Here is a 24,415-nt window from a genome sequence, read left to right as displayed (position 1 = left end):
GGAAACTGCACGCGGTAAAGCGTGAATGGATAAGAGGAATCCATCAGTCTCTCTGAGAGGGGATCAGACTCCAGGGGATGGGGATGGTGACGCTCATGATGGGTTCAGCCTTTCCTAAGGTAGCACGACATGGCAGACTTCACACTTGGATCCAGATCTTTTCTCTCTTTTTTTTTTTCTTTTTTCTTTTTCACGAGAGACTCTAGATCTAATGGATCCAGATCTTTTTAGCTGTGTGACCTAGGACAAGTAACTCAACTTCTCTGAGCCTTAAGTTCCTTAAGCTAAAACTGCCTACATTGAAAAGATTGTTGCAAGGATTAAAATGAGAAAGGTATTATTGACTCCACATCTGCCTTGTGCTGGGCACTGTGGTAGGTGCCTTGCCTAGCATTTAGTTGGCACTCATCCAGCCTGAATCTCCTTTCCCTCCTTCTCTACCAGCCAGCGGGGGCTGGGGAGCTGGAGCATGGACAAGGGCATGCTGGGGCTAACCTCCTGCCCTTTGCCATATCCCCCAGTGTGCACCCAGCTGCTGGTGTCCCGACCGGACGAGGAGAACATCACCAGTTACCTCCAGCTCATCGAAAAGTGCCTGACTCATGAGGTGAGGCCTTCTCTAGGGCTCCCAGGAAGGGAAAAGCTGCCCCATCGCTCTTGGGACCAACATTCCTTGCCTGGCTCCACCTGCCTGACCTAACACCCACCGCCCTTCCAGCCTTTCATCTCATCAGTGTCGGGTTCAGCTCTCAGTTCAAACATTTGTACCTCAGGGATGCCTTCAGCAACCCCTCATACCTGCTCAGGTTTCTTGCGCCTCCTGGTCTTCTGCCTCATAGGGATAGCTTTTCATAGTTACCACTGCACGCGTGTCTTCCCCCAGCCACACCGTTAGCTCCACCCACGAGCACTGTCATCTCTGTACAGCGATTGCTTGGCACAGAGCACGTGAGCGATTGATATTTGAAAGAATGAAAGTCTGGAAGGGAGGTCTGAAAGAAGTACAACCCCCCTTGCTTCACCCTCCCCCCCTTCCACCCCCCAATTCTAGGCTTTCACGGAGACGCAGAAGAAACGGCTGCTGTCCTGGAAACAGCAAGTGCTGAAGCTCCTCCGCACGTTCCCGCGCAAAGCCGCACTAGAGATGCAGAACTACCGGCAGCAGAAAGGGTAGGCGGATGGCCAGGGCACAGGGACCTGCCCTCCCTGGGCTTGCTGGTTGGCAGATCAGTGCTTAGAGGGGTGATTGCGTTCTGGGCTGGGGATCCAGTTGTACTCACGCAGGCACTGGGTGACCTTATCCAGGTCGCCCAGTGGAGACTTTCCCAGAAAAAAATCAGGGTGTTCTTACCACTAGAATAGGATGCTGAGCTGGCGAAAAACAGCACATGTCCCGAGAGCAGGCGCCTTGCCTGTACCTTCTGCTCTTCACCTGTATGCAGAGGGCTCAGAAGTCACTTTTTACACCAAACAAATAACAGAAATACTTCCCCTGACCACTGAGGTGTGGAGAACTGCTCTGAGTGGACAGTGAGGAAACCTTTGTGTGCTCCCGTCTCCATCCTGGGGGTACCCTTGGGGCAGGAGGAGACAGAATGTGCGATGCAGGGATCTGGTCAGGAAATGCTTGCTCAGGGCAGGCTGGTGTTCTGTCCTGCCCCTTGGGGCTGTGGGAGAAGGTGAGGAAGAGGCGGACAGATGGGCCCCATCCACCTACGCTAACACCCTTCCCTCTGCTCTCTCACAGCTGGGCGTTCGGCTCAAACTCGCTCCCCATAGCTGGCTCTGTGGGGATGGGGGTGGCCCGGCGGACCCAGCGGCAGTTCCCAATGCCTCCCCGGGCCCTCCCACCGGGCAGGATGGGCCTTCTGAGCCCCTCAGGCATTGCGGGCGTCTCCCCTCGACATGCCCTAACCAGCCCCAGCCTTGGGGGCCAGGGCCGACAGGTGAGCTGGCCGGAAGCAGAGGCCCCGCTGCTCCTGGAGTTGGGGTGGCAGTGCCTGGGGTGTGTGTGTATATCACTGTGTCTGGGCCCCACTTGGAGGTTGAGGGGCCTTTGCCAGCTCTACCACTCCTGGGTCTGGGCCTCTTCCCCACTCATCCCCTACTTTCTCTCTTCCCTTGCCCCGTACAGAACCTGTGGTTTGCCAACCCTGGGGGCAGCAACAGCATGCCCAGCCAGAGCCGCAGCTCTGTGCAGCGCACCCACTCGCTCCCGGTCCACTCGTCGCCCCAGGCCATTCTCATGTTCCCTCCAGGTGAGGTGCCCCACCCTTGGGACTCTGCCTTAGCAACACCCTCAGCTGGCTTTTCTCTTCTCCTGGGTCTCATATCCACTCTCCCTTCGTGACTATGCGGGCATCTCTCCCCATTCTTCCACCGCTCTGTACCTATCTCCCCCTATCAGGGGAGGTTTTTTCCCTCCTCGATTTTATCTCCCAGGTCCTGCCCCACTCCACCCCCAAAACTTCTCTCACCTCTTATCCCCACCCTCATCTCCATATGTTTCCCTCCCTACGTCATATCATAGTGTCTGTGTTGGTCTCTGTCACCATCTTTTTTTATTTTTATTATTTTTTTAGAGACAGGGTCTCACTCTGTCCCCCAGGCTGGCTTGCAGTGGTGTGATCATAGCTTCGCTGCAGCCTCAAACTTCTGGGCTCAAGGGCTCCTCCCGCCTCAGCCTCCTGAGTAGCTGGGACGGTAGGTGTGTGCCACCACACCTGGCTTGTCACCATCTCTTTATAAGATCATTAAATATTCAGCTTAGAAGGGTTTGCGGGGATGGGTTGGTCAACATGTAAGGTTTCTGTGGATGGGAGTCCTGCCCATCAGCTTACCAGCATTCTCAGGCTGGTTGACCACACAGGAACCAGTGGACTTAGCTTCGTAGATGAAGTTCCATATGAAGGGGTGTCTGAGGTGAGGGCCCTTTGACCTCTGCTCACAGACCAGCCTGGAGATGGGAGATCAGCAGTAGGGCCAAGTGGGCAAAAGGGAAATTAGAGATGTGCCAGCTGTGGGTCCCTGCCTTGCTCAACAGGTAAGGGGTTAACTCCTTCGCCCTGTGCTGAGCCCACTGCAGGGCACCAGGGCTGCAGAGAAGATGAGGCTGGTCTGGAATAGGCTGGCTCTGGAGAGATCTTAGATTCGCAGGGGATCCTAAACTGTGTGTTACAAACTGCCAGATCGGTAGGGGGTCTTAATTTATGAGATTATATGGACCGTTGAAGCCAGGGGAACCCCTCTGTGGTGTTCCTCCTAGCACAGCGCTTGGCACGGGGTAAGCATCTGTAAATGATGTTAAACGAGCTGATGGATGAACTATAGGAGCAAAAAATAAGAACCATTCTTCTTACTGGTATGCTGTGTGCCAGGCTCTGTCAGACAGCTTTTCTCCACTGTCGGAATCCTCCCAGCTGCACATGTGAGGGCACTAATACTATTTTCATCTTATCAGTCACCAATCTGAGAGAGGTCTTGCCCGAGTTTAAAAAAACATTTTAAGGAGAGACAACTAGGTGGCCCAATACAGCATGAGCTCGGGGTTCGGATGGGACGGTGATGAGAGGTGAGGCTGAAGATGGGAGCTGGGTCTTCCCAGCCCAGGTTAAAAGCTCAGGCTTTCTCCCGATGGCAGTGGGGAGCCAAGGTTTAAAGCAGTGTGGGGTAGGATCCGGTCTGCCCAGGGAGGTGTGTGGTTCCCGGATGCCAGAACAGGAGCCCTTTTCTGAAGTGGTCTGAGGACAAGCCCTACGGCTCCTACCCTACTTTGCCCCACTTGCCCGGCTTGCCTGGATCGCATCTTGCCCGGAGGAGCAAGTCCAAGCAGGGACGGGAAGGGTCTTAATTTAGCTTTTTCACCAAGTACAGAGCAGGTCATCAATCAGGGAGCATGGGGCTGCCCAGTGTCCAGGGCAGATGCCCAGACCGTGCCCAAGGTGACCTGCAGTCCGTGTCCAAAATAGTCACAGCCTGTGTGTGGCCTCCAGGAAGCTCCCCTCAGCTTCACTTCACTTCCTCTCTCTGCGAGTCAGGCTTTTTCTGCATCACCAGCCTCTACCTTTGCCGTCGTCTCCTCTGCCTGCCGTGTGACACACTAGGCCTGTCTCCGGCCTTCGTCTCTGCCCAGTCATCTCTTCCGCCCAAGTGTGCACATGTCCCGCATGCTCTTGCTTCTCCGTCTCTTGCCTCTTCCTCCCTCTCCGCTGGAAGTCCCAGTCAGTGTCCCTCCCCGTCCCTGGCCCCGTCCCCCTCTCCCTACCAGCATCCTTTGTCTTCCCAGCTCGCCTCCCCACCCCAGTCCGTTCCTCACCACCCCCGTTCTCTCTCCTACCCAGACTGCCCGGTCCCTGGGCCTGACCTGGAGATCAATCCCACTCTGGAGTCTCTGTGTCTGAGCATGACAGAACACGCCTTGGGTGGTGAGCATTTCCTCTTCCCCTGACCCGGCTTCCACCCGCCCAGCGTCTCCACCTCTGAACCTGAGCAACTCAGAGTCATCCTGAGGGGCTCCTAGGGGAGGCCAGACTCCAGGGAGGGCCTGACTGGGATGACAGGCTACCTGAGTGCCTTTGCCCGGGCCTCCCGCCAGATCCTGATCTTCCTCCCTTCCTCCCTTTCTTACCACAGATGGGACAGACAAAACCTCCACCATCTGACGGGACCCACAGCCCAGCGCACCCATAGGCTCCCCGGGCGGCGGGCGGGGGCCAACCCCCAACGGGCTTCTCCGCAGCAGCGAGGGTGGGCTGGCCCAGCTACACATTCTAATATTTTTCTACTCTCTCACCCTTTTAACTTTTGTTTAACATTGGCACATGCCTTGCTCACTCCCAGGCCCGTCGAGGGATCTCTGCTGAGGCCGGGGGAATTGGGGGCAGCCAGGACAAAGGGGGCAGGGACTGGCCAGCCTGCCTGCCCCTTCCTTCTCCTCCTCATCCCCACCTGGCCCCGTCCTGCCCCTGCCTCCTCCAGACCGCTGACCACCTGCCCCTCCCTGAGGGCGCAGACTCCCCCAGAGGCAAACTGACCACTACCTTGTGGAGCCTGCTCAGAATCGTTTGACACTTGGGGCGGAACGAGCAGGGTAGATAATCTGCTCTCCAGAATGCTGTCGAGAGGAGCTGGAGAGAAGGGGTGGGGAGAAGAACCTCTCTCTCCTCTCCACCTTCTTCCCCTTCCCCGTTCCCACCATTCCCTAAGGACAGGTGCCACCTTCCTCTCGCTCACCCCCCTTTGCCCTGTTTTCCAGAGGTTCTCTACAATTAATTTCTTAGGCCTATTTAAGATACATATTTATATAGTTCTTAACGGTTTTTCTCTGATCATTCCCTGTCATTTTTAGAATCCCCAGGCCTCTCAGCCGAGACAGTGGCAGGGGGAGCCTGAACTTTTTGAGGGGAGAGGGCAGAGCCCCCTCCTCCAGACCAGACCCCCAGGCCATTCCCTGTTTCCCCAGCCCTGGCTCCCCAGACGCAGAGGTTGAAGGGGGGCAGCCAGGGCAGACAGTGAGGTCAGGAAGTCTGTTGCCTTAACGTCCCCTCCCCCACCAACACGCCCTTCTCCGCCCCAGGTCTGCTTGGTGAAGGACTTGGGGGTAAGGAATAAGGGAAAGGGGATTGTTTGGTTTTTGGTTTTTTTCCCCGACCCCCCCCTTTTCTTTTAGCCTTTCCCCAGCCCCCCACTATGTCATGACCTCACTTAAGTGGAACACTATACATAACCCAGAGATTCGTCCCAGCCCCAGAGTCAGACAGACCCTGCGGTCCCTATTCCTAATGAGGGGTTGTACTGGGGCCCAGGTGGAGGGAGGGGACTTGGGGGTTCAGACTGTGGGAAGCCAGGGTCCCCCCTATTCCAACCCCTTTCTCCCCCTCTACTCATCCCCCCCCACTGGGACATTCTCAAGCTTTTCACACCGAAAAGGAAAAAAAATGTTATTTTTAGATACATTTTATGAATAACTTTTGTTATGAATATGGCTGGTAACCATTGTGTATGTTATTAAAGATACAAAATGTTGGGAAAAAACAAAAAACCAAAAAAAAATTTTAAAGCCACCGCCCTCCTGCACTATCACCCCATTACCCAGACCTCCTTGCTCCTACCCTCCTGGTCATGGACCTCCCTCCGCTCTGAGCCCAGGGAGGGGGAAGAAGCCAGGGGGGTAGGGTGGCCCTGGGGACCTGCCTCTGGGTCCCCACCTCCTCTCCCAGTGCCGGGCTGGGTGGGGTGTCAGGTTTATTTATGTACCTCTTGCACACTCATCAACCTATGCAAGTCCCCCACCCCGGCCCCTCCGTGTTTCTGTGCCTTTGCTCATTCCCCTCAAGCTCCCAGGGCTTCTCTAGTCCCCCTCCCACTAGCTGTGGGAAGTGGGATGGACGGGCCACCTCCTTTGGAATCAGCAGGGTGTCCCTCTCATGGGACCCTCGCCTCTCCCCAGCCGGTCCTGTCTTGTTCACACCCATCAGGGTGAGCTGACTCTGCCTGGCACTGGGAGGTGGCGAGGGACGCCTTCTCACACGCAAAGGGAGGCAAGAGCTGTGCGCCCCCCTGCCCCCACCTGACAGCAGAGTGTGCAGGACGCAGGCGGCCCCACTCTGATGGGCAGGACTCTGACCCTATCCTGCTCCAGCCCCCACTCCCCAGGCCCTCCTCCGTGATTTCACCCTCCCCACCCACTTCTGTCCCCAGCCCCACTGGCAGAATCAGCTTTGAGTAACTGTACAGTTTTTCTCGCTGTTGGAGAAGACTTATTTGTTGAGTTTCACTTGTTTAATGGTCTGGGCTTATTTTGGAAAAAAAAAAAAAGAGAAAACAAAAAGAATTCTGATCTTTGTTGTGCTACATTTTATGGGAAACCCTGTGGCCCTGCCTCTGTCCCTTGTTTCTACATCCTTGAGTGCCTGGGGTGGGGTTGGGCGGAACGAGACAGGGGCTGGGAGAGGAAGTAAAGAGAAGCTGGCTTTATTAACAGCAAAGGTTTGGGGTGGGGACGAACAAAGCGGAGGGCTCACAAATAGACCGCTAGAAAAGTGCCTTCCTGCTCACAATAACGGTGTCTGCACCTGCCCTAAAGCCTTGGGACTCAGTCACTGTCACTGTCAGCTTCGCTGGAATCAGAAGCTACAGCGTCACTGCCATCCTCCTGGGCTGAGTGTTCGCTGCCACTGGGGAAGGGACTGGCACTGCGGCTGCGACTCCGGCTCCGCTGGCCACCACCCTCGCTGCCGCTGTCTGAATCATTGTCACTGCCACCTCGGGCCCGTCCTCTGTCCTCGTCGTCAGAGTCAGCATCATCCTCTGAATCAGCATCACTGCCGAAGATCTCTTCTTTGTCCCGGGCAGCCCGGGCCTCATCCTCGCTGCTCTCGTCCTCGCCGCTGCCACTCTTGTCACTGGCTTCATCCCTGTCACCCTCCTCCCGATCGCTCTCACTGCCTGAGCGCTCATCCTCGCTGCCTTCCTTCCCACTGCTGCTGCCCTTCTCAGGTTCTTCATCTGGGAGGGAGCAGGGAGAGGTGAGACCCAGCTCCCCACCCTGCCCGGGCTGCCAGAGTCTGGCCCGTCCAGCTTTACCTGAGCCCCCAGCTTCTTTCTCTTCCGTCTCCATCTCCTCTTCCTCTTCTTCCTCGGGTTCGTGGTTTTCCAGCTGGGCCTTCCGTGCTTCCTGAAAGCAGCAGGATTGGCATGAGAGGAAGGAGGGCGTTCTGTTGGACCTCGGCCCCTCACCCAGCACCACCCTCCTCCTGGGTGCCCTGGGCCAATGGTGCTTGTTACCTGGGCTTCTAATTCCTTCTCGTTCATGTCCCGATGTTTGACCACAAGCAGGGCGTTGGTACCCGACTGAACCCCAGCCTTGGCCCGGCGCTTACTAAGACGGACTCTGCAGTGGGCAAGTTTAGGGGGAGGGATAGAAGATGTATTTGAAGACCCCACCCAGTGAGGGCTCTGGTCTGACTTGGTTCCCAGTCAATACTTAGCCCAGAATAAAGACACATTGAATAAGAGACTCGAGGGGTTGGAGGCAAGGGAAGGGCAGGATGATGGTCCAAGGTGCCAGTTTGGTTGCCCTGTACCGTGTGTGGGGGGTTGGTATTTACATATATACAGTCACGCGTTGATGAGTGACGGAGATACGCTCTGAAAAATACGTTGTTAGGCAATTTCACTGTCCTGCCAACATCACAGTGTACTTACACAAACCTAGATGGAACAGCCTGCTCCACACCTAGGCTCTGTGGTATAGCCTGTTGCTACTAGGCTGAAAACCTAAACAGCATGTTACTGTGCTGCAGGCAGTTATAACACAGTGGTAAGTATTTATGTGTCTAAACATAGAAAAGGTACAGTAAAAATAGGGTATTACTATCTTATGAGACCACGTGGTATATGCAGTCCATTGTTAACAATGACATTGCTGTGCAGCACATGACTATATATGCATTAGTTACCAACCCTTACAAACCAGGACATGTAAAATAATCCGGATTTCTGGCTTTTGAGAAATAGGAACTTATGGCCCCGGTGGGACTTTTAACCCCCCACAGCACAGCAACATTGGGCTGGAAACTCATTGTGGTGCCCCTTGGAGGTTGCCCAGAGCTCCAGGTCACTCAGACCCTACCAGGCCACTGCTTTTACATTTCCTTGTCTTACGGGGTCAGAATGTGTGATCTCTGCTTTAAATAGAAACTCAAGCCTTCCCAACTCAGACACCAAGGGCCCCAGCGGTAACTTTCAGCTGTCAGGAAGGAGTTTGAAGTCACATGTTTGGACTTGAGTATCAAGCATTTCATTGAAAACATTCATGATAACCGTATGTATTACTCCATACTTCGGCTCTGTTTACTTTCACGTGAAATCTCTTACTAATTCCAGGGGTTTGAAACCTGGCTGTCCACCTTGCACAAAAGCTCTAAATGTCTCCAGCATTATGGAAAGATTTTCTTTCTGGCTTCTTGTGTAAGTCCAGCCCATGTGTGTGATCAGGCATCTGGTGCTCTTGCTTATGAATGCATGTGACAAATCATTAAATACAAACGACCTCTGAGGTGGCTCTTGCATGCCCCAGGGTCTTGAGAAGCACAGATCCAGGCTATTCAGATAGGAGCGTGCCGAGTACCTGGTTTCCAATTCGTTGTAGTAAACCCCGTCGCCTTCTCGGAAGATGAAGAAGTAGTTTTCCTCGTAGCCCTTGCTAGCTTTGTTCTTCACGTTCCAGTTATACTCCCGAGCAATCTTGTAGTCATACCTGTGGATGAGGGCACAACTTCAGTCCCATTTTTTCCTTATGAGCAAAGGGGGACACACTTCTCAATCCCCAAAACCTAACCCCAGCCCACGCACACATCATCTGGTGCGTAGTCCATCTCCTCCTCCTGGTCCCGCTTTCGTTTCTTCAACGTCTCTTCCACAGGCAGGAAATAGGCCACGAACTGGTTCCCTTCCTCATCCATCATGCCCCTGGTTGGGGGAGAGGAGGAGCAGTGAAATGTGAGGACAAGGGGGCAAAGAGCAAGGCAAGGCGGGCAGCAGGACCACTCACCTAATCATGGCCTGAGACATCATCTCCAATGCAGCTGCGCCACTCGTGTCCTTGGGGGCTGGGTCGGAATCAAAGATTACCTGAGCACATGGGTTGATCCACATCTAGGGAGATGGAGGGCACCGGGGTTAGACCTGAACAGGCAGACCTGGGAGGCTGTCCCTCTCCACCTCCTGCCCTGGGCCTGACCTTAAAGTCTGGGAAAACAGGCATGACCTCCACTGGTGTCACTCGGGGCTTGCTATAATGCTGGGAGATCTGGTGGGGGCAAAAACAGGGTGAGGAAGAGGAAGAAGAGCTCTGGAACCACACCTTTGTCTGCCCTCTCCCCATCCCAGTCCCTCAATTACTGATTTCTGGGCATCCTCAAATGTCTTCTCAATGGCTGTGATCTGGCTATCTCTGTCTTTGTATATTTCTTCCTCGGTAAACTGCTGCTTCACAGAAACCCCAATCCTAAGAGTAAAGGGAAAGGCTTTTAGAGGCCACTAGACACACCTGAAAGCTCCACCTTCACTCCCTTCCTGTTTGCAACTTACTTGACCTCAGGCTTCTCATTGGAGATGCCATAACGGTTGAACTCAGTGGAGATGTACTCTGTCTTACGCATCCATGGTACCACCTTCGCATGCTGCTGTGATCTGGGGTAGGAGATCAGCTACGCTCAGGACCCTCCTGCTTGTAGAGCCCATCCAAGCCAGTCCCTGATACCCACTTGGTATGCCCTCACCTCTTGGAGCTGGTGGGGGCCTGAATCTCCTCCTCCAAAAGCTTCTCATCAGCTGGATCTAGGAGAACTAGAGAGCAAGGGGGCAGGAGGACCATGAGGGAGGCCCAGGCCTGGCCTTTGCTGGCCTAGAGCAGACCCTCCCTGTCTACCCACACACCATTGGGGTCAATTCGGTAGGTGTCAGGATTGATGAGGTCGATGGTGACTCCCAGGTCCGGCTCAGTCAAGAGGTCATGTTTGTGCTGTTTCTCCAAGGAAGTGGCTTTGTACTGGACGAACCTGGGTGAAGAAACATGCCCATTATGATTTCTGGAATCTAGCTTCACCCCTCGCTTCCCTGCTTCCCAGAGACTAAGCGTCTCTGGGGAGGAATTCAGATCAGAGTGACCGCCATGTTGGAGTCTGAAGGCTGGCTCCTCAACGGGAACGGACTTGGGCACTGCTTGCTCTATTCATTAACAAACATTTATTGAGCACCTACTGCTGCATGCTAAGTAGGTACTGTGCTAGGCCCTGAAGAGAAAGCAATGAGACAAGCAGTCCCTGCCTTTAAGGAACGCCAAATATTCTTCAGTTTCCCCATCCCCGACTGTAGTCTCACCTGTTCTGGTCGAAGGGGTAGGTGATGAACTTGGGGTCGAAGGGGATATCAGGGAGGCTATTGCAGTACTTGACTCGGCAGACCACTCCAGACCTGGGAACACAGTGGCTCAAAACGGGGCCCCTGCTGCCCCACCTCTGCTCCCAGGCCCCATTGCCCCACTCCTGGGAAAGCACAGTGGGGCTCACCTCTCAGGCAGGGTCCGGTGGGAATTGGGCCTGGTGGGGAAGAAATAGAAACAGTGATAGAAAGATGGAGAGGAAGGGTTCGACGAGAGTGAAAACGGCTTCTCCAAACTTAAAAGGTAGAAGTGACACGCTAACCCCTTTTGGTAGGGGTGCTCCAATTGTTTTAATGGGGGCAGCCAAGTGTTCAACTCCTTTTGGAGAAAGTGTTTCCAAATGCTTTCATGAATGAGTGCTCAACCCCTTTTGGAGGAGATATCTTCTAGTACTTTAATAAAGAACCAAGTACTCAATCGTTTTTGGAAGAGGAATCTCCAAACCGCAATCCCTTCTGAAGAGAGTCTCCAAGAGCTTAATTCCTAAACCTGATGGCAGAGGAGGGGGCAACACCTGCGTCCCAGAAGGAACCCGCCCCCTCCGTCAAAGGTGAGCGCTCCGTGACGTCACGGGCAGACCTGAGGGGCTGGTGACGTTGTAAAGTAGAAACCCTCGCCCAATCCCCCGCCGTCTGAAACCTAGACAGACGCAGCGGAAAGCGGTAGAGCCAGGCAGTGTGGCGCCTACCTGTGGCCCTCCTCCCGCTGGGCCTGGGTCTGGATGGTGGGCGCCATAGCGATGAGGCGACGGCAGCCCGGACAGGGTCCTTGCTGTGCCGCAGGAAGACGCGGAGGGGCGTGCCAACTTCGGTGGACGCCTGATCAGGTCAGGGCTCGGGTTGGCGCCCTCTCTGTGGGGAGAGGGTTGGGATGAGGTGAGCTGCCGAGAACAGCTCCAGGAGAGACTCAGGTAAACGTGCAGGCAGCACCGGGGACGGACTCGAAGCTCCGGCTCCACCAACCGCCGCCAAGACGCCGAGGACCCGACAGGTCGCCTCAGGCCGCAAGGCCTTCAGGGAAATAGAGTCCGGATGGGAACCACACACGGATTGGTGAACAGCAGGGTAAAGGGCGGAGTAAGGGAGGGCAGGCCTCCTGTGATTGGTAGAAAAATATCTCGGTCTGAACGTCGGATTTGAGAGTAATGGAAGGTGGGTGTACCTTCTTCCCCCTCATTGGCTGAATTGTCTGGGAGGCGGGGCTAACTAGCAAACGGGGGACTAGAGATGGAGACGCTAAAAAGAAACTGGGAGAGACGCACTTGTGACGCACTTCCGGCGCTCTAAGCGAGGAGCATGGCTGCGTCCCAGCAGCAGGCTTCTGCGGCTTCCTCAGCCGCTGGTGTATCCGGTCCGGGTTCGGCTGGCGGTCCGGGTCCCCAGCAGCAGCCGCAACCGCCGGCACAACTGGTGGGCCCTGCCCAGAGCGGGCTTCTGCAGCAACAGCAACAGGACTTCGACCCTGTGCAGCGCTATAAGATGCTCATCCCGCAGCTGAAGGAGAGTCTACAGGTGATTGGCTGGGAGCTGCGAGAAGCAAGCGGGATTTGGTAGTCTGAATCCAAGGGGGCGGGCCGAGGGGCTGTTTAGGCAGCGACAGAGCGCTAGGCGGGGAAGAGGAGTGGGACTTGCTCTTTTTGTGAGGCCAAAACGAAGCTGTGCGGTTGACAGCGTGAGGTGGCATCAACACTGATGTTGAGGCTGGGATTCGCTGGAACTTGAGTGAGAGGGAATTTAAAGGAGAAGCCAGGCTCTCCTTAAAGCCCAAGGAAAGGCTGGCGCCGTGGTTCACGCCTGTAATCCTAGTACTCTGGGAGGCTGAGGCGGGAGGATTGCTTGAGCTCAGGAGTTCAAGACCAGCCTGACCAAGATCGAGACCCCGTCTCTACTAAAGACAGAAAAAAATTAACCGGGTGTGGTGGCATGCGCCTGTAGTCCCAGCTACTCGGGAGGCTGAGGCAGGAGGATCGCTTGAGCCCAGGAGTTTGAGGTTGCAGTGAGTTAGGCTGATGCCACGGCACTCTAGTCCAGGCGACAGAGCGAGACTCTATCTAAAAAAAAAAAAAAAAGCCTGAGGAACAGACTGGCTTATATGGAGATTCTGCCCGTGGTGGGTGGATGAGGGGGCACCCTAAGGTACGTCCAGGAGGTTATTTTTTGGCAAGAACCGCAGGTGAGGACGGGCCTCAAGGGAAATAGGATAGTGATTGCTATACTATAGGAATGGAAAGGAGCATTTCTCTGGAGTGTCAAGAGGCTTGGAGGTGCCAAGGGAAGAGGAGGCCTGAGATTGAGTGACCTTAAGGAAGAGTGTAGATCTACCAGAGATATCTTCAGTTTCTCCATCTCTCACGGTTTTCTTTTGTGTTTGTGTTTTTTCTTTTTTGGACTAGACCTTGATGAAGGTTGCAGCCCAGAACTTGATTCAGAACACTAACATTGACAACGGACAGTGAGTGCAGCCCCCTTCCCCAGGATATCCCAGCACCACCCCAGTCTTAGAAACTTTTCTCCCTGCCCCCACCCCCTCTGTCCTGTTCTCAAGCTCTGCCTCAGATCTCCTGGGAATGTGCCTGGTTTCCTGATGGACACTCGGTTGGGTACATACTGGTGTCCCAGAAATGGGAAATCCATCCCTCAGTCCCCCTTTTCTTCCGGGCTGTAGAAAGAGCAGTGATGGACCCATACAGCGCTTTGACAAGTGCCTGGAGGAGTTCTACGCACTCTGTGACCAGCTGGAGCTCTGCCTGGTAAGGGGCCTCCTGGACACTGTGTGACCACATCCCTGCCTCAATCCCCAGGGTCTTCAGGAACCCTCATTCAGTCATCTCATGCTCCCTGGGCACCTCCTTTGGGCCACTGGTGCTCCCACCAATGCTGGGGACGCAGTGTTGCCATCATCTTTGCCCTCACAGAGCTTCCAGTTCAGTGGAGTGACGAGCATACTCCCAAACAGAGACAGCTCAGAGTGGTCAGGGCTGTGGTAGAGGAGGCACAGGCAGAGGGGTCGGGGTCGGGACGGGGGAAGCACAGGGGGCCATGGGAGCCTGGGGTTGGGATAGGGAGAGAGTGGCTCAGGGACGGCTACTGGAAGGGAGCACATCTGAGCAAGGCTGGAACAAAGGAGGGAAGAGGCAGGACTTGAGAGGAGGGCAAGTGACTAAAAGTGCAGCCTCTGGGATCAAAAGGACCATCAGTGTCTACCGCTGAGGCTTGGGTTCCTCCTTAGGAAAACTGAGTTCTGGGGAAGACTCAGGGAAATGATGCCTGTAAAGTATTTAACGTGATACTAGACATACAGCAAATGTTTACTATAGTATCATCATCATCATCATTATACTGGACCCAGTTTTGAAGGAAACGTCAGAGTTCGAGCAGCCTGGTAAGTGGTAGAACTGTGTTCCAACCAGAGAAAACCGCTTCTGCCTTAAATTCGCTTTAGGTACGTCAAGAAATCCAATCTGGCTGAGGTGTAGCAGGCCTGGGCTTTTTGGATTTTGAATATAACCTGAGGGCACTGGGTATCCATGGAAGGTTTCAAGCAGGAAAGAACATGGACCCATCTGCTTTTTAGGACTATGCTTCTGCCTGGCAAGTGAAGGGTGGGTTAGAGGGGCCAAGACTAGAGTCTGGAGGCCACGGAGGCAGCCGTGGCAGGATTCAGGTGGGCTTCGACTGGGCTCCGCCAGGGCAGGGCCGTGAGGAGGGGGCAGGAAAGGCAGATGGGAACTGGAGAGCCTTCGCGTGCAGGCCGCAGGAGTGATGTGGCCTAGCAGGAGAAGGAGCGTCCACTATGTGTCCCGGGGCTCTGGTTAGAATGGCGGCGCTGTCCCCTGTCTAGGGACCTAGAAGGAGGAGCAGTTTCGTGGGAGAGTATGAGGGCCTTAGGAATGTCAGAGGAGGCTGGGGACAGCTGTGGGCGCCATCAGTGGCAAGGTGGGAACTGAGTTGGTGCGTGTGGACATGACAGTCCTAGGACGTGACATCCTGAGGGATGAAAGGAGGCAGGGCCTGGGGATCGCTGTGTTCAGGTCTTGGGCAGAGTAAGAAGCGCCTCCGTGGGAGATGCCGCTACCAACAGGAAGCCTGGGCGTTTATCAGTTACTGTTTAAAACGATGTGCCGGGACCTGCGCCTGCGTCTCACACACCTGCTCTTGCTGTTCTCACCTTACGAGGTAGAAGAGGAGGTTATTCAGTCTGTTTTGCAAAGGAGGAAACTGAGTCTCAGAGAGATACAGCTGCGTGCCCAGCATTGCTCAGCAAGTGATTGGCAGTGCCAGGCTCTGACTCCAAGACCCTGGGAGTCCAGCGGCCAAGCAGCCCACCCCAGGCTGGCCCTTAGGGTAGGGCTACAACTACCTGGAGTGAGGCTGATACTGCACCTTTGCCTGCTTGTTCACAGCGCCTGGCACACGAGTGCCTGTCGCAGAGTTGTGACAGTGCCAAGCACTCTCCTACGCTGGTGCCCACGGCCACCAAACCAGACGCGGTGCAACCTGACAGCCTGCCCTACCCGCAGTACCTGGCGGTCATCAAAGCCCAGATTGCTTGTGCCAAGGACATTCACACCGCCCTGCTGGACTGTGCTAACAAGGTCACAGGCAAGACGCCTGCACCACCTACTGGGCCAGGGGGCGCCCTCTGAAGTGGTGGGGCCGGCGGTGGGGGTGGGGGGCAAAGAGGGAATGAAGAGCCTAAGCCAGAGCTGCCTTGTCTGACTGTTCTTCCCGCCGCAGCACCGCGGCCGGACCAGCAGGGGGCGGCAGAGGCCAGCAGGGAGCGCGCAGGGCGGAACCTTGCGGCCGCTGCCCCCCTTCCCGCGCCCCTCCCTAGCCTAGGGTAGACTTTGGACTGCGTGTGTGGCTGGCCCTTGTTCCAGGGCCCTCCCCGACCTGGCCTGGGTGTGGAGTCCTGTGTGGGCCCCTGCTCCTCGACCTTTCCTTGACTGTCCCGGGTAGGGGGCAGTCCCTGTTTCTGCTCCTTTTTCTAGCTCTTCCTCCATGTGTCTCTCGCGTGTGTCTCTCTCGCATCCTGCGTCTTTTTGTCCTTGTCTCTCTGCTATTTCTGTGTCTCTGGGCCTGTGGTCCTGTGTCTCCCCGTCTCTCTGACCTCTCTCTGTCTCCAGTCCACTTTTGCTGTCTTTTGTCCCCCACTCCTAACTGGGACTCCGTGTCTATGAAGGGGGGCCAGCACCCCTGGGTCCCCTGGAACTAGGGGAAGGGACTTCATTTCCAGGGGCCACAGCCAAGCCTAGAGTCCCCCAGCACCTTCCATGTCAGCCCAGCCCCCAGCATCCTTGGCTCAGGAAAGGAGAAGTAGGGGGGTCTGGTCTAGGCACTGACCACAGCATGCCTGATTGGGGAGCAACCCGGGGTCCCCCACCCTTGCCCAGGCCTGCGTCAGCGGAACTCAAGAGAGGGGCATTGTGCAATCTGCGGTGAGGCCTGGCCCAGCTGGATGCCTGGGTCCCTGTATTTTTAGCCCCAAAGGAGAAGTGAAAAGGCCCTAGCAGGGGTGAATCATTAGTCCTGGGGAAGAACCCAGGCACCTGAGCCCCAGCTCCGGGAAGCAGGCCCTGGGGAGGGGGCTTCAAGAAGGGAATGCCCCACCAGACTCTGCACTTGCCCGGGAGCTCAGCCATGGCCTTCAAGCCTGGGCAAGTGCAGGGCGGAGCTACCAACCCTGGCCCAGCTGTTGGGGTGTGAAAGGCTCAAGTGACTCAGCCTGTTAGGGAACTACCCCACCCAACACCTCCGTACCCTGGTCCGCATGTCCCGTGGCCTCCTGTCCTGGACCCCACGTCTGCAAGGAAACCCCACCACGGAGACCTCTGCGATTCACCCAGAGCCCAGCTTTCCACATCGGAAAACTAGGAAACGCCTCTGTGTGTGTGTGTACGTACGTGTGTACATCCCAAGATGTTCTCACCCCTGTCCTTCCTTGGAGTGCCAGGGCGTGCAGGGCAGGAAGCAGCTGAAGCACTGTCCATAGGTGGAATTTCTTCTTCAGGGAAGCCCCAGCTTTGCCCATTTATGTAATTGAATCAGTCCCCAACCCAACCCCCAAGATTATCCTGGATCTCCCTCGGCTAACGTCAACTGATTATGGACTTCAATCACATCTACAAAATGCCTTCCCAGCAACACCTAGATGACAGTTCCAGTTTGAATAACTAGGACTGTAGCCCATACAGTTTTAAGTTGTCACATAAAACCGACCATTTAGCCCTTGTCAACTGGGCACCCACACACATCTCCTTAACCATACTTAATCTTCGAAATGAGTATGACAAAGTTATATTTCCACCTAACATGATGCAGTTATCTTGCATACAGCTGAAAGCCACTAACCCTTTCCCCAGCAGAGCCCACTGGCTTCCAGCCTGGGGCACATGCCACATACTGGTGGCGATGTCCATCCTCGGTTACATGCATAAGCAGACTGAGGTACAGCTGGCCCAATGGGGCGATGTCAACACGATATCACAACAGGTGGAAGCATGACATCCCAGCGTGATTCAGGATCCCACAGTGCTTCCGACCACACCCAGGGAGACCACAGAGACGCACAGTAGGTGGCAGGGTGACAGATGTACATTCGGTAGCCACACACAGGGTGGAAGTTGTGTACCAGGAAGTTGCATTCATTTCAACAGACTCTGGACAGGTGCCTTGTGTGAGCCGAGCCCTGGACTCCCATGAAGGACAGTAAATGTGATAAAACAGCACGTCAGGGACTGAGAAAGTCCGAGAAGGAAAATAGAGAAGTGAGATCAGAAGTGGAGAGAGATTTATACATTTTTTACAAAATGAGACTTAGGAACAAATCTAACAACAAATAAAAGATGTGCACATGGAGAATTATGTCACTTCAGTGAAAAACATTAATAGTTCGAGGACTTCTGTTGGATAGTGGTTTCGTGAGCATTCAGTATGGTCTATAACTAGATGTTACACGTATTTATTAATGGTAGATTACAAGACTTTTACTTTTTAGATCTTTGACAGAGGTCAAAGGAAGGCCTCACTGAGAAGGTGATATGCGAGCAGACTTGAAGGAGAGGGAGTAGGTCATGGCAGAGGGGGCAGCAATTGCAAAGGCCCTGAGGCAGGAATGTGCTGGTGTATTGAGGGAGCAACTGGAGGCTTGGGCCACCATCCTGGAGCAGGGGGAGGAGAGGAAGTCCAGACAGGTCATGGAGGGCCCTGGTGAGGCCCTGGCTTTGCTAGATTATCAGACCCAGGGAGAGATGATACAGTCGGGTGCACAACACGCTCCAGGAAGGGGGTGTACATGAGATTCACAGCCATCACAAAACGGACCGTGGGGACCTACAAACACACCTCTACCAGCAGAGACTAGCATAACCCGCCATCCTACAGCCACCGTGCCCCCCAGGGACCCTCTGACAGTCCCACAGACTCTAAGGGAACACCCCAAACGTGACTACACAAACAACCCTTTAACCACCACTTAACCAGCTATCTCTCGCCCCATCGCAGACTTTGCCCATCACGGGCTGACTCAGCCCTGCCCCTCAGCCCATCTCACTATCGCAAGCAGCCTCATCGGCTGGGGACAGATAAGGCTGAGCCCCAGCTTCTCAGGTGAGGGTGTGTGCACACTTGTCTGCTCGGCCCACAGAGGCGTGCAGAACAGCCACACGGAGCGGGGGATCTGGCCAGCCGCCCTCCCCATCCCCAGGGCTGCAGACGTCAGGAAGCAAAGTTCATCAGTTTCACTACCGTGTGACTGGTTCGGAGGAACCACATCCAGACGCCGGCCTACCGTGTTCTCATGCGATCTCGGACACCCACGACTAAGGGCCCAGACAAATGTGAGCGTTATTCACACACACCTGAGGACTACACACACAGCCACGGGGGTCTCGCACACGGCCACAGCTGCGTCGTCACATCGACGCTGACACACCGAGCTTCAGAGTTGTGTGTGCACAGACCCTCAGTCACAGCAGCGGCCACTGTCATTCCCTCACCCAGGCACCTGCCACCAGTTACACACAGTGACTCCAGATCCCAGTGGCTCAGAGCTACACACAGGTGGAAGTCACGTGTTCTCATGAATGCCACCTCAAAGACAGCAGCACAGTTACGGCTGGGTGTCCACCCCGCACTGAGATGGCCGACGCGCACAGGGTAGAGCCAACCACATAGACACAGGCGGTTTCACACATGTATTCGCGCACCATGTCCTGGGGGACTGTATGCACACAGCCCTCCCAGGAAACTGGGCACACTTGTGGCCCACACCTACTTCCCCAACTGCCTATCCAGGGTCACCAGATCGCACGCCCCCAGACACGAAGGCGCTCACTTTTGCAACTACGTGCACGCGCCATTCGCAGCGCGCGGTCCGCAGGCAGGCTGGCCCCCGCCCGCCCGCGCTGTCGCAGGCCCCGGCGCACTCAGCCAGCCCCGCCCGCCGCCACGCCCGCTCGAGCCCAGGCGATCACGCCGGGCGCACACACGGCCCGGGCACACGTGCTGCGAGTACACGGTCCCCGGCTCGCCCGCGCACTCGCGCCGGCTCTCACACCCCCGCGTTTCCCGTCCCCGCTTGTTTTTCTGGAAACTCTGCTCTCCGTTCCCCTCCCCCTAGGCCGGAAGTGCTGGCTGTATTTTTAGCTTCTCTGGTTTCCGCCCCCTTCCCTCTACGCCCGCCCGCCAAGGACCCGGCCCCGGCGCGCCGCGGGGGACCCCGCCGTCCCTTTCCCCACCGTCATTCCAGAGGGGATTCCCAGCGCCGCCGAGGCCGCGGGTTTTCCCGCTGGCTACGTGGACGGCAGGGAGGAGTCCGGCCGTGAACTTCCCCTTGGCCGGGACGCCTGAGGCTTGGGGGCGGGGGGAGGGGTGGGAGCCCGACTCCAGGTCTGCGGCAGGAGGGGCCGGGGGCCCGGACTCCGGGGTCCCACAGGTCTGTGAGGTTTTTTCGTGGAGGAGTCGCTCCTTAACACGCGCCAACCCCCCCTTCCCTACGAGAGTGGCCCAATCCCAAGCGACCTGGCTCTCAGGCCGATGACTCAGCAGATGGGAGAGGGGAGAGGGACAGCCTGACTCAGGGATGGGAAATGCTCCCTGTCTCCGGGGAATTGAAACTGGGATCCCTCCTCCAAGATCGCTGCCAGAGCGGAGCTCCGAGGACCCCAAGGATCCCCCCCCCCAACTCCCATTTTCTGCCTTAGTTCTACAGGCGGCACAAGGATTTGGAGCCCAGTCAGGAGGCAGGTCCCAGGTCCCCTTCCGTCCCCCCCTTTTCCCGTTGCCCTCGAGGCTCTGTTTACAGGAGACGGGAGCCCGGGTTACAGGAGAGGAACCCGGCTGTCCGGGCCGAGCTCCTCGTCACGGCTTCCAGGAAGCCCCCCTCCCCCGCCCCCTGCGAGTGAGTCACGGGCGAGCGCGAGGCCGCAACCGTGCCAGGGCCGCCCGCGGCCCGCCCAGCTCACGGGACCGGCCCGGGAAGGCCCCTCGGCCCCAGAAAGCGCCGCACCAGGGATTCCCCCCGCTCTCGGACGGGGCCAGTCCGCGTGGAACCTGGCAGAATCTCCCCACCTCAATACGCAAGCCCGTAGCCGTTGCGAACACGAATGACCTTTGCGCCATTGTAACCGCGTTGATTTCTACCCCAATTATTTTCACTCGGGGCGGCCAGCTCACCAAGACCCTCTTAAAAAAGTAAGTTTTCTTCCCAGATCTTAAGAGAGTTTTCACTTAGGGCAACCCTTGGATAAGAAAAGACTTGCCAGTATGAGAAAGGCACGGCCCATGATAAGAACCATCCAACCATCAGCTGGGGATGACCCATTTCTTCCATCTTAAAACAGCTTTCAATCAAGGCAACCCTCCACCATAATAAAAGACCTCCATCTTTCCAACCTTCAGTTTTCTCAGTGGGCAAACCTCTTAACATAATTCAAGGCCACGGTATTAAGCCGCTGCCATTCACTAGCCGGAACTACGAGAGTAACTTGACCTTGGTTTCCTCCTGTGTTAAATGGGCACAATAATGAATACATGCGAAGCACTTAGAAGCATGCCCAGCCCGGAGGAAGAAATCAGAAGTGCCATTATCTGCGTGAGAGTGAGGGGACAGCGGCCCTGTGAACTGCGGGAGAGGCCCCATTCCAACGTTGCCAGGTATCCGAGATCCCAGCGACCCACCCAACCCCTGCGCGTGGGGACAGGGAGGGCGGTTCAGGTCTCCTGATCGGGCTGTTAGGCGTGAGATCGCGCCAGGCCAGCAGGTCTCAGAGAAGTCCCCTCCGAGGCCTACTGGTCTCTCTGCATTTTGCCCCTGCGGATTCCTGTCTTTCTGTGGGTGTTTGTTTCTATTTTTCTCCTTTTTTTGTTTCTTTTTGTGACCCTCCCGTCCCGCTTCTCCTGAATTTGTCTCTCTGGGACCGTCTCTGCCACCTCCCCTCCTCTCCTCGCCTATCTCTCCCTCTCCGTGTCTCCTGCTGGGTGTTTCTCCCTCCCTCTGTATCTCTCTGTGTCTCTCTCTCTGCATCTCTCCATGTCTCTCTGTCTCTTCCACTCTGCGCGCCTCTCTGAGCCTGTGTCCGTCTGTCCCGCACGCGCTCGCCCTCGGGCCTCTGCCCTCGCCAGTTGCCCCTAGAACCCTGTCCCCGCCTCCGTCCCAGTTCCCGTCTCCACGCCTCAGGCTCCAGCCTTGCAAACTGGGCAGACACCCCCCGCCACCCCACGCACTCCCCGCCCGGTCGCGCCGCTCCGCGGGCCCAGCTCAGGCGCGTCCTGGCACGGGGCCGGACGGAAGGGAACTGGTCCAAGGCCCGCCGGGCTGCGCCGGGGGCGCGCGTCCGGGAAGCGCCCCTCCTGGCCCCGCCCAGGCCCCGCCCCCGGCCCCTATAAGAAGCGGGCTCTCGCCGCCAGCCGCAGCCTGGTTTCAGCGCTCCGAGTTTCGGCCGATCCCCTCATGGCCACCCGTGCCGCCATGGATCTCTCTGCCATCTACGAGGTGAGTCCCCGCCGTCCCGCACCCCGAGGGTCCGCACGCGCCCCTGGCTCTCTAGCACCGCAAACTCTGGCCCAGGCACCTGCCTCCCTCCTCACCCGGCCCGGGGCCCCTGCTGCCCTTCTCGGACCAGCCTAATCGTCACGATCTGGTTTATTAAGGGAGACGGTCGCTCCCGGATCTTGGCCCAGACGTGGGTGGGGCGGCCCCGGAGATGGAAAGCTGGAGACTTTGCTCAGAGCGGGGCTGTCAGGAGGCGGAAACGGCCCCGCACCTGGCTTACGCCGAGTAGTTGCTGAGGGCGCGGTTTTGCGCGGAGGCGTAACTGGGGCCGAAGTCCCAGGGCTGGGGAGTCCGACTTCTGTCCCTCCACTCCCCGACCGTAGTCCTTTGGGGACTCAAACCGAAGAGATCCGGAGTCCTGGGTCAACTTTGCCCGGCTCCTCCTGTTGTGAAACTGGAGAACCCGCCGCGCGGGTCACATCCGGGGAGGCCCCGAGGCTCGAAATTGGGACACAGCGGTGCGCCCTGACTTTGGGGCCCCCTCCTGGCCCAGTCTGGGGAGCCAGGATTCCTGGGTCCCTCGGGCTAGGCTTCAGGCTTCAGTGCATAGACTCGGAACCTCCCAGTCGGGATCCCGGGATCCGGAACCCAGGGCTTTCTGCGGGCGGGCCGGGCGCAGACCGGGAGCCCCCACATTGGACCGGCAGGCTCTCCAAGTGCCAGCAGCTGGGGCGGGGTGTCGCCCTCCATTTTCGGGTGTCTTAACCGACCCCTGTTCCTACAGAGCCTGCTGTCGCTGAGCCCTCCTGACATGCCATCCGACCACGGAGGGACAGAAGCCAGCCCAGGCTGGGGCCCCTCGGGACTCTGGAGCCTGAGCTCGTCGGACTCCGGCCCATCTGCGGCCCCCTCCCGCCTGCCCGGCCGCTCCGCCAGCCTGGTGGAGGGCCGCAGCTGCGGCTGGGTGCCCCCACCCCCTGGCTTCGCGCCCCTGGCTCCCCGCTCGGGCCCCGAGCTGTCGCCCTCGCCCACCTCGCCCACCGCGACCCCCAGCGCTTCCTCCCGCTACAAGACTGAGCTGTGTCGGACCTTCTCAGAGAGCGGGCGCTGCCGCTACGGGGCCAAGTGCCAGTTTGCCCATGGCCTGGGTGAGCTGCGCCAGGCCAGTCGCCACCCCAAGTACAAGACGGAGCTCTGCCACAAGTTCTACCTCCAGGGCCGCTGCCCCTACGGCTCACGCTGCCACTTCATCCACAACCCCAGCGAGGACCTGGCCGCCCCGCGCCAACCGCACGTGCTTCGCCAGAGCATCAGCTTCTCCGGCCTGCCCTCGGGCCGCCGACCCTCGCCGCCGCCGAGCGGCCTGGCAGGCCCTTCCCTGTCCTCGTGCTCCTTCTCGCCCTCCAGCTCCCCACCACCGCCTGGGGACCTTCCACTTTCACCCTCCGCCTTCTCTGCCGCCCCTGGGACCCCTGTGGCACGAAGAGACCCCACCCCAGCCTGCTGCCCCTCCTGCCGAAGGGCCACGCCTATCAGCGTCTGGGGGCCCTTGGGTGGCCTGGCTCGGAGCCCCTCTACACAGTCCCTGGGATCTGACCCCGATGAATGTGCCAGCAGCGGCAGCAGCCTGGGGGGCTCTGACTCGCCTGTCTTTGAGGCCGGGGTTTTTGGGCCACCCCAGCCACCTGTACCCTCAGCCCCCCGGAGACTCCCCATCTTCCATCGCATCTCGGTTTCTGAGTGACAAGTGCCTGCCCAGTGCAGATCAGCTGGATCTTGACGGGGAGCCACTTCTCTTGTGCCCTGGGCTCCACGTGGGCCCCAGGGCTGTGGGGACCTGGGGGACTCTTAATTAAGTAGCCCCCCCCTTCCAAAATGCATTAACCTAGTCCCCCTGACCTCACGCTGGGGCAGGTCCTCAGTGTGCAAGCTCAGTGTTCAAGGTGTTGGGGGATGAAGTGTTTTCTGAGGTTCCTTTAAAAAAAAAAAAATGTAGCGTATTCGAGGGAGGCAGTGAGCCCTCCCGCCCCCTCTCTCCCCTGCCCACATCTGTCTCCTGGGATCTTACACGTGCTGTGAATAATAGGCCCTCTCCGCCCCCTCCCAACTTTTCCTAGACTTGAGGTTCCAGTGCCTGGCGGTGACTGGCACCTCCCCTGAGGGGGAATCCTGGTGCTCATATTTCCCTCCAAAAGCAAGTAGCCAAAGCCATTGCCAAGCCCCTCCTCCTAATCAATGGGCCCTTTATTTATGACGACTTTATTTATTCTAATAAGATTTTATAGTATTTATACATACTGGGTTGTCTGCTTCCCTTGTATTTTACTTCCTCTTTTTTGTAATGTCGGAAACGATGGCATAATTATTGTTATAAGTATACTATAATAATATATTAAGTAATATATATTGTTACCTTAAATGTCTATTTTTGTGGGGTTTTTTTTTGGAATTTTTAAATAAAAGGAATCTGCGTGTAAA

General features: G+C 56.8%; 4 protein-coding genes across 6 annotated transcripts in view; 3 read left to right on the top strand and 1 right to left on the bottom strand.

Moving 5' to 3' along the window:
• Positions 1 to 6,832, top strand: part of SAMD4B (sterile alpha motif domain containing 4B) — a 38,222-nt gene extending 31,390 nt beyond the window's left edge. For 2 of the 3 annotated variants that reach the window (XM_012657104.1, XM_012657106.1), the window contains 6 exons: positions 522 to 607; positions 1,052 to 1,170; positions 1,748 to 1,946; positions 2,135 to 2,258; positions 4,341 to 4,424; positions 4,633 to 6,832. In XM_012657104.1, the coding sequence (XP_012512558.1) occupies positions 522 to 607; positions 1,052 to 1,170; positions 1,748 to 1,946; positions 2,135 to 2,258; positions 4,341 to 4,424; positions 4,633 to 4,661 (641 nt within the window). In that variant the 3' untranslated portion in view covers positions 4,662 to 6,832. The remainder of the gene's footprint in view (positions 1 to 521; positions 608 to 1,051; positions 1,171 to 1,747; positions 1,947 to 2,134; positions 2,259 to 4,340; positions 4,425 to 4,632) is intronic. The other variant, XM_012657105.1, reaches the window with a different exon arrangement.
• A 119-nt stretch (positions 6,833 to 6,951) lies between these two features.
• On the bottom strand, positions 6,952 to 12,011 carry PAF1 (Paf1, RNA polymerase II associated factor, homolog (S. cerevisiae)). Its single transcript, XM_012657107.1, has 14 exons — positions 11,634 to 12,011; positions 11,073 to 11,102; positions 10,885 to 10,977; positions 10,441 to 10,562; positions 10,284 to 10,350; positions 10,093 to 10,194; positions 9,904 to 10,009; positions 9,743 to 9,811; positions 9,554 to 9,657; positions 9,355 to 9,471; positions 9,131 to 9,259; positions 7,786 to 7,891; positions 7,585 to 7,675; positions 6,952 to 7,506 (listed from the first exon to the last, which is right to left on the bottom strand). The coding sequence occupies exons 1-14, from the start codon at positions 11,678 to 11,680 to the stop codon at positions 7,094 to 7,096; spliced, it is 1,596 nt and encodes a 531-aa protein (XP_012512561.1). The 5' UTR covers positions 11,681 to 12,011; the 3' UTR covers positions 6,952 to 7,093.
• Positions 12,012 to 12,127: 116 nt separating this feature from the next.
• MED29 (mediator complex subunit 29) lies at positions 12,128 to 15,834 on the top strand. The gene is made up of 4 exons (XM_012657035.1): positions 12,128 to 12,456; positions 13,338 to 13,396; positions 13,610 to 13,694; positions 15,348 to 15,834. Exons 1-4 carry the CDS (start codon positions 12,241 to 12,243, stop codon positions 15,588 to 15,590), a joined length of 603 nt encoding a protein of 200 aa, XP_012512489.1. The 5' UTR covers positions 12,128 to 12,240; the 3' UTR covers positions 15,591 to 15,834.
• Positions 15,835 to 21,477: 5,643 nt separating this feature from the next.
• ZFP36 (ZFP36 ring finger protein) lies at positions 21,478 to 24,415 on the top strand. Its single transcript, XM_012657034.1, has 2 exons — positions 21,478 to 21,937; positions 22,722 to 24,415. The coding sequence occupies exons 1-2, from the start codon at positions 21,896 to 21,898 to the stop codon at positions 23,679 to 23,681; spliced, it is 1,002 nt and encodes a 333-aa protein (XP_012512488.1). The 5' UTR covers positions 21,478 to 21,895; the 3' UTR covers positions 23,682 to 24,415.

The sequence above is a fragment of the Propithecus coquereli genome, unplaced genomic scaffold (genome assembly GCF_000956105.1).
Source record: "Propithecus coquereli isolate 6110/MARCELLA unplaced genomic scaffold, Pcoq_1.0 Scaffold53, whole genome shotgun sequence".
Taxonomy (NCBI): Eukaryota; Metazoa; Chordata; class Mammalia; order Primates; family Indriidae; genus Propithecus; species Propithecus coquereli.
This window is presented reverse-complemented; position numbering and strand designations above follow the sequence as displayed.

Bases quoted from the DNA above. Each gene is read 5' to 3' on its own strand.
- PAF1 (XM_012657107.1), bottom strand. From the start codon at position 11,680: ATGGCGCCCACCATCCAGACCCAGGCCCAGCGGGAGGAGGGCCACAG. The intron at 10,978-11,072 runs GTGAGCCCCACT...CTGTGTTCCCAG, and splicing joins CACCGGACCCTGCCTGAGAG to GTCTGGAGTGGTCTGCCGAG. The intron at 9,472-9,553 runs GTGAGTGGTCCT...TCCCCCAACCAG, and splicing joins ATGTCTCAGGCCATGATTAG to GGGCATGATGGATGAGGAAG.
- MED29 (XM_012657035.1), top strand. From the start codon at position 12,241: ATGGCTGCGTCCCAGCAGCAGGCTTCTGCGGCTTCCTCAGCCGCTGGT. The intron at 13,397-13,609 runs GTGAGTGCAGCC...TCCGGGCTGTAG, and splicing joins ACTAACATTGACAACGGACA to AAAGAGCAGTGATGGACCCA. The intron at 13,695-15,347 runs GTAAGGGGCCTC...GCTTGTTCACAG, and splicing joins ACCAGCTGGAGCTCTGCCTG to CGCCTGGCACACGAGTGCCT.
- ZFP36 (XM_012657034.1), top strand. From the start codon at position 21,896: ATGGCCACCCGTGCCGCCATGGATCTCTCTGCCATCTACGAG. The intron at 21,938-22,721 runs GTGAGTCCCCGC...CTGTTCCTACAG, and splicing joins ATCTCTCTGCCATCTACGAG to AGCCTGCTGTCGCTGAGCCC.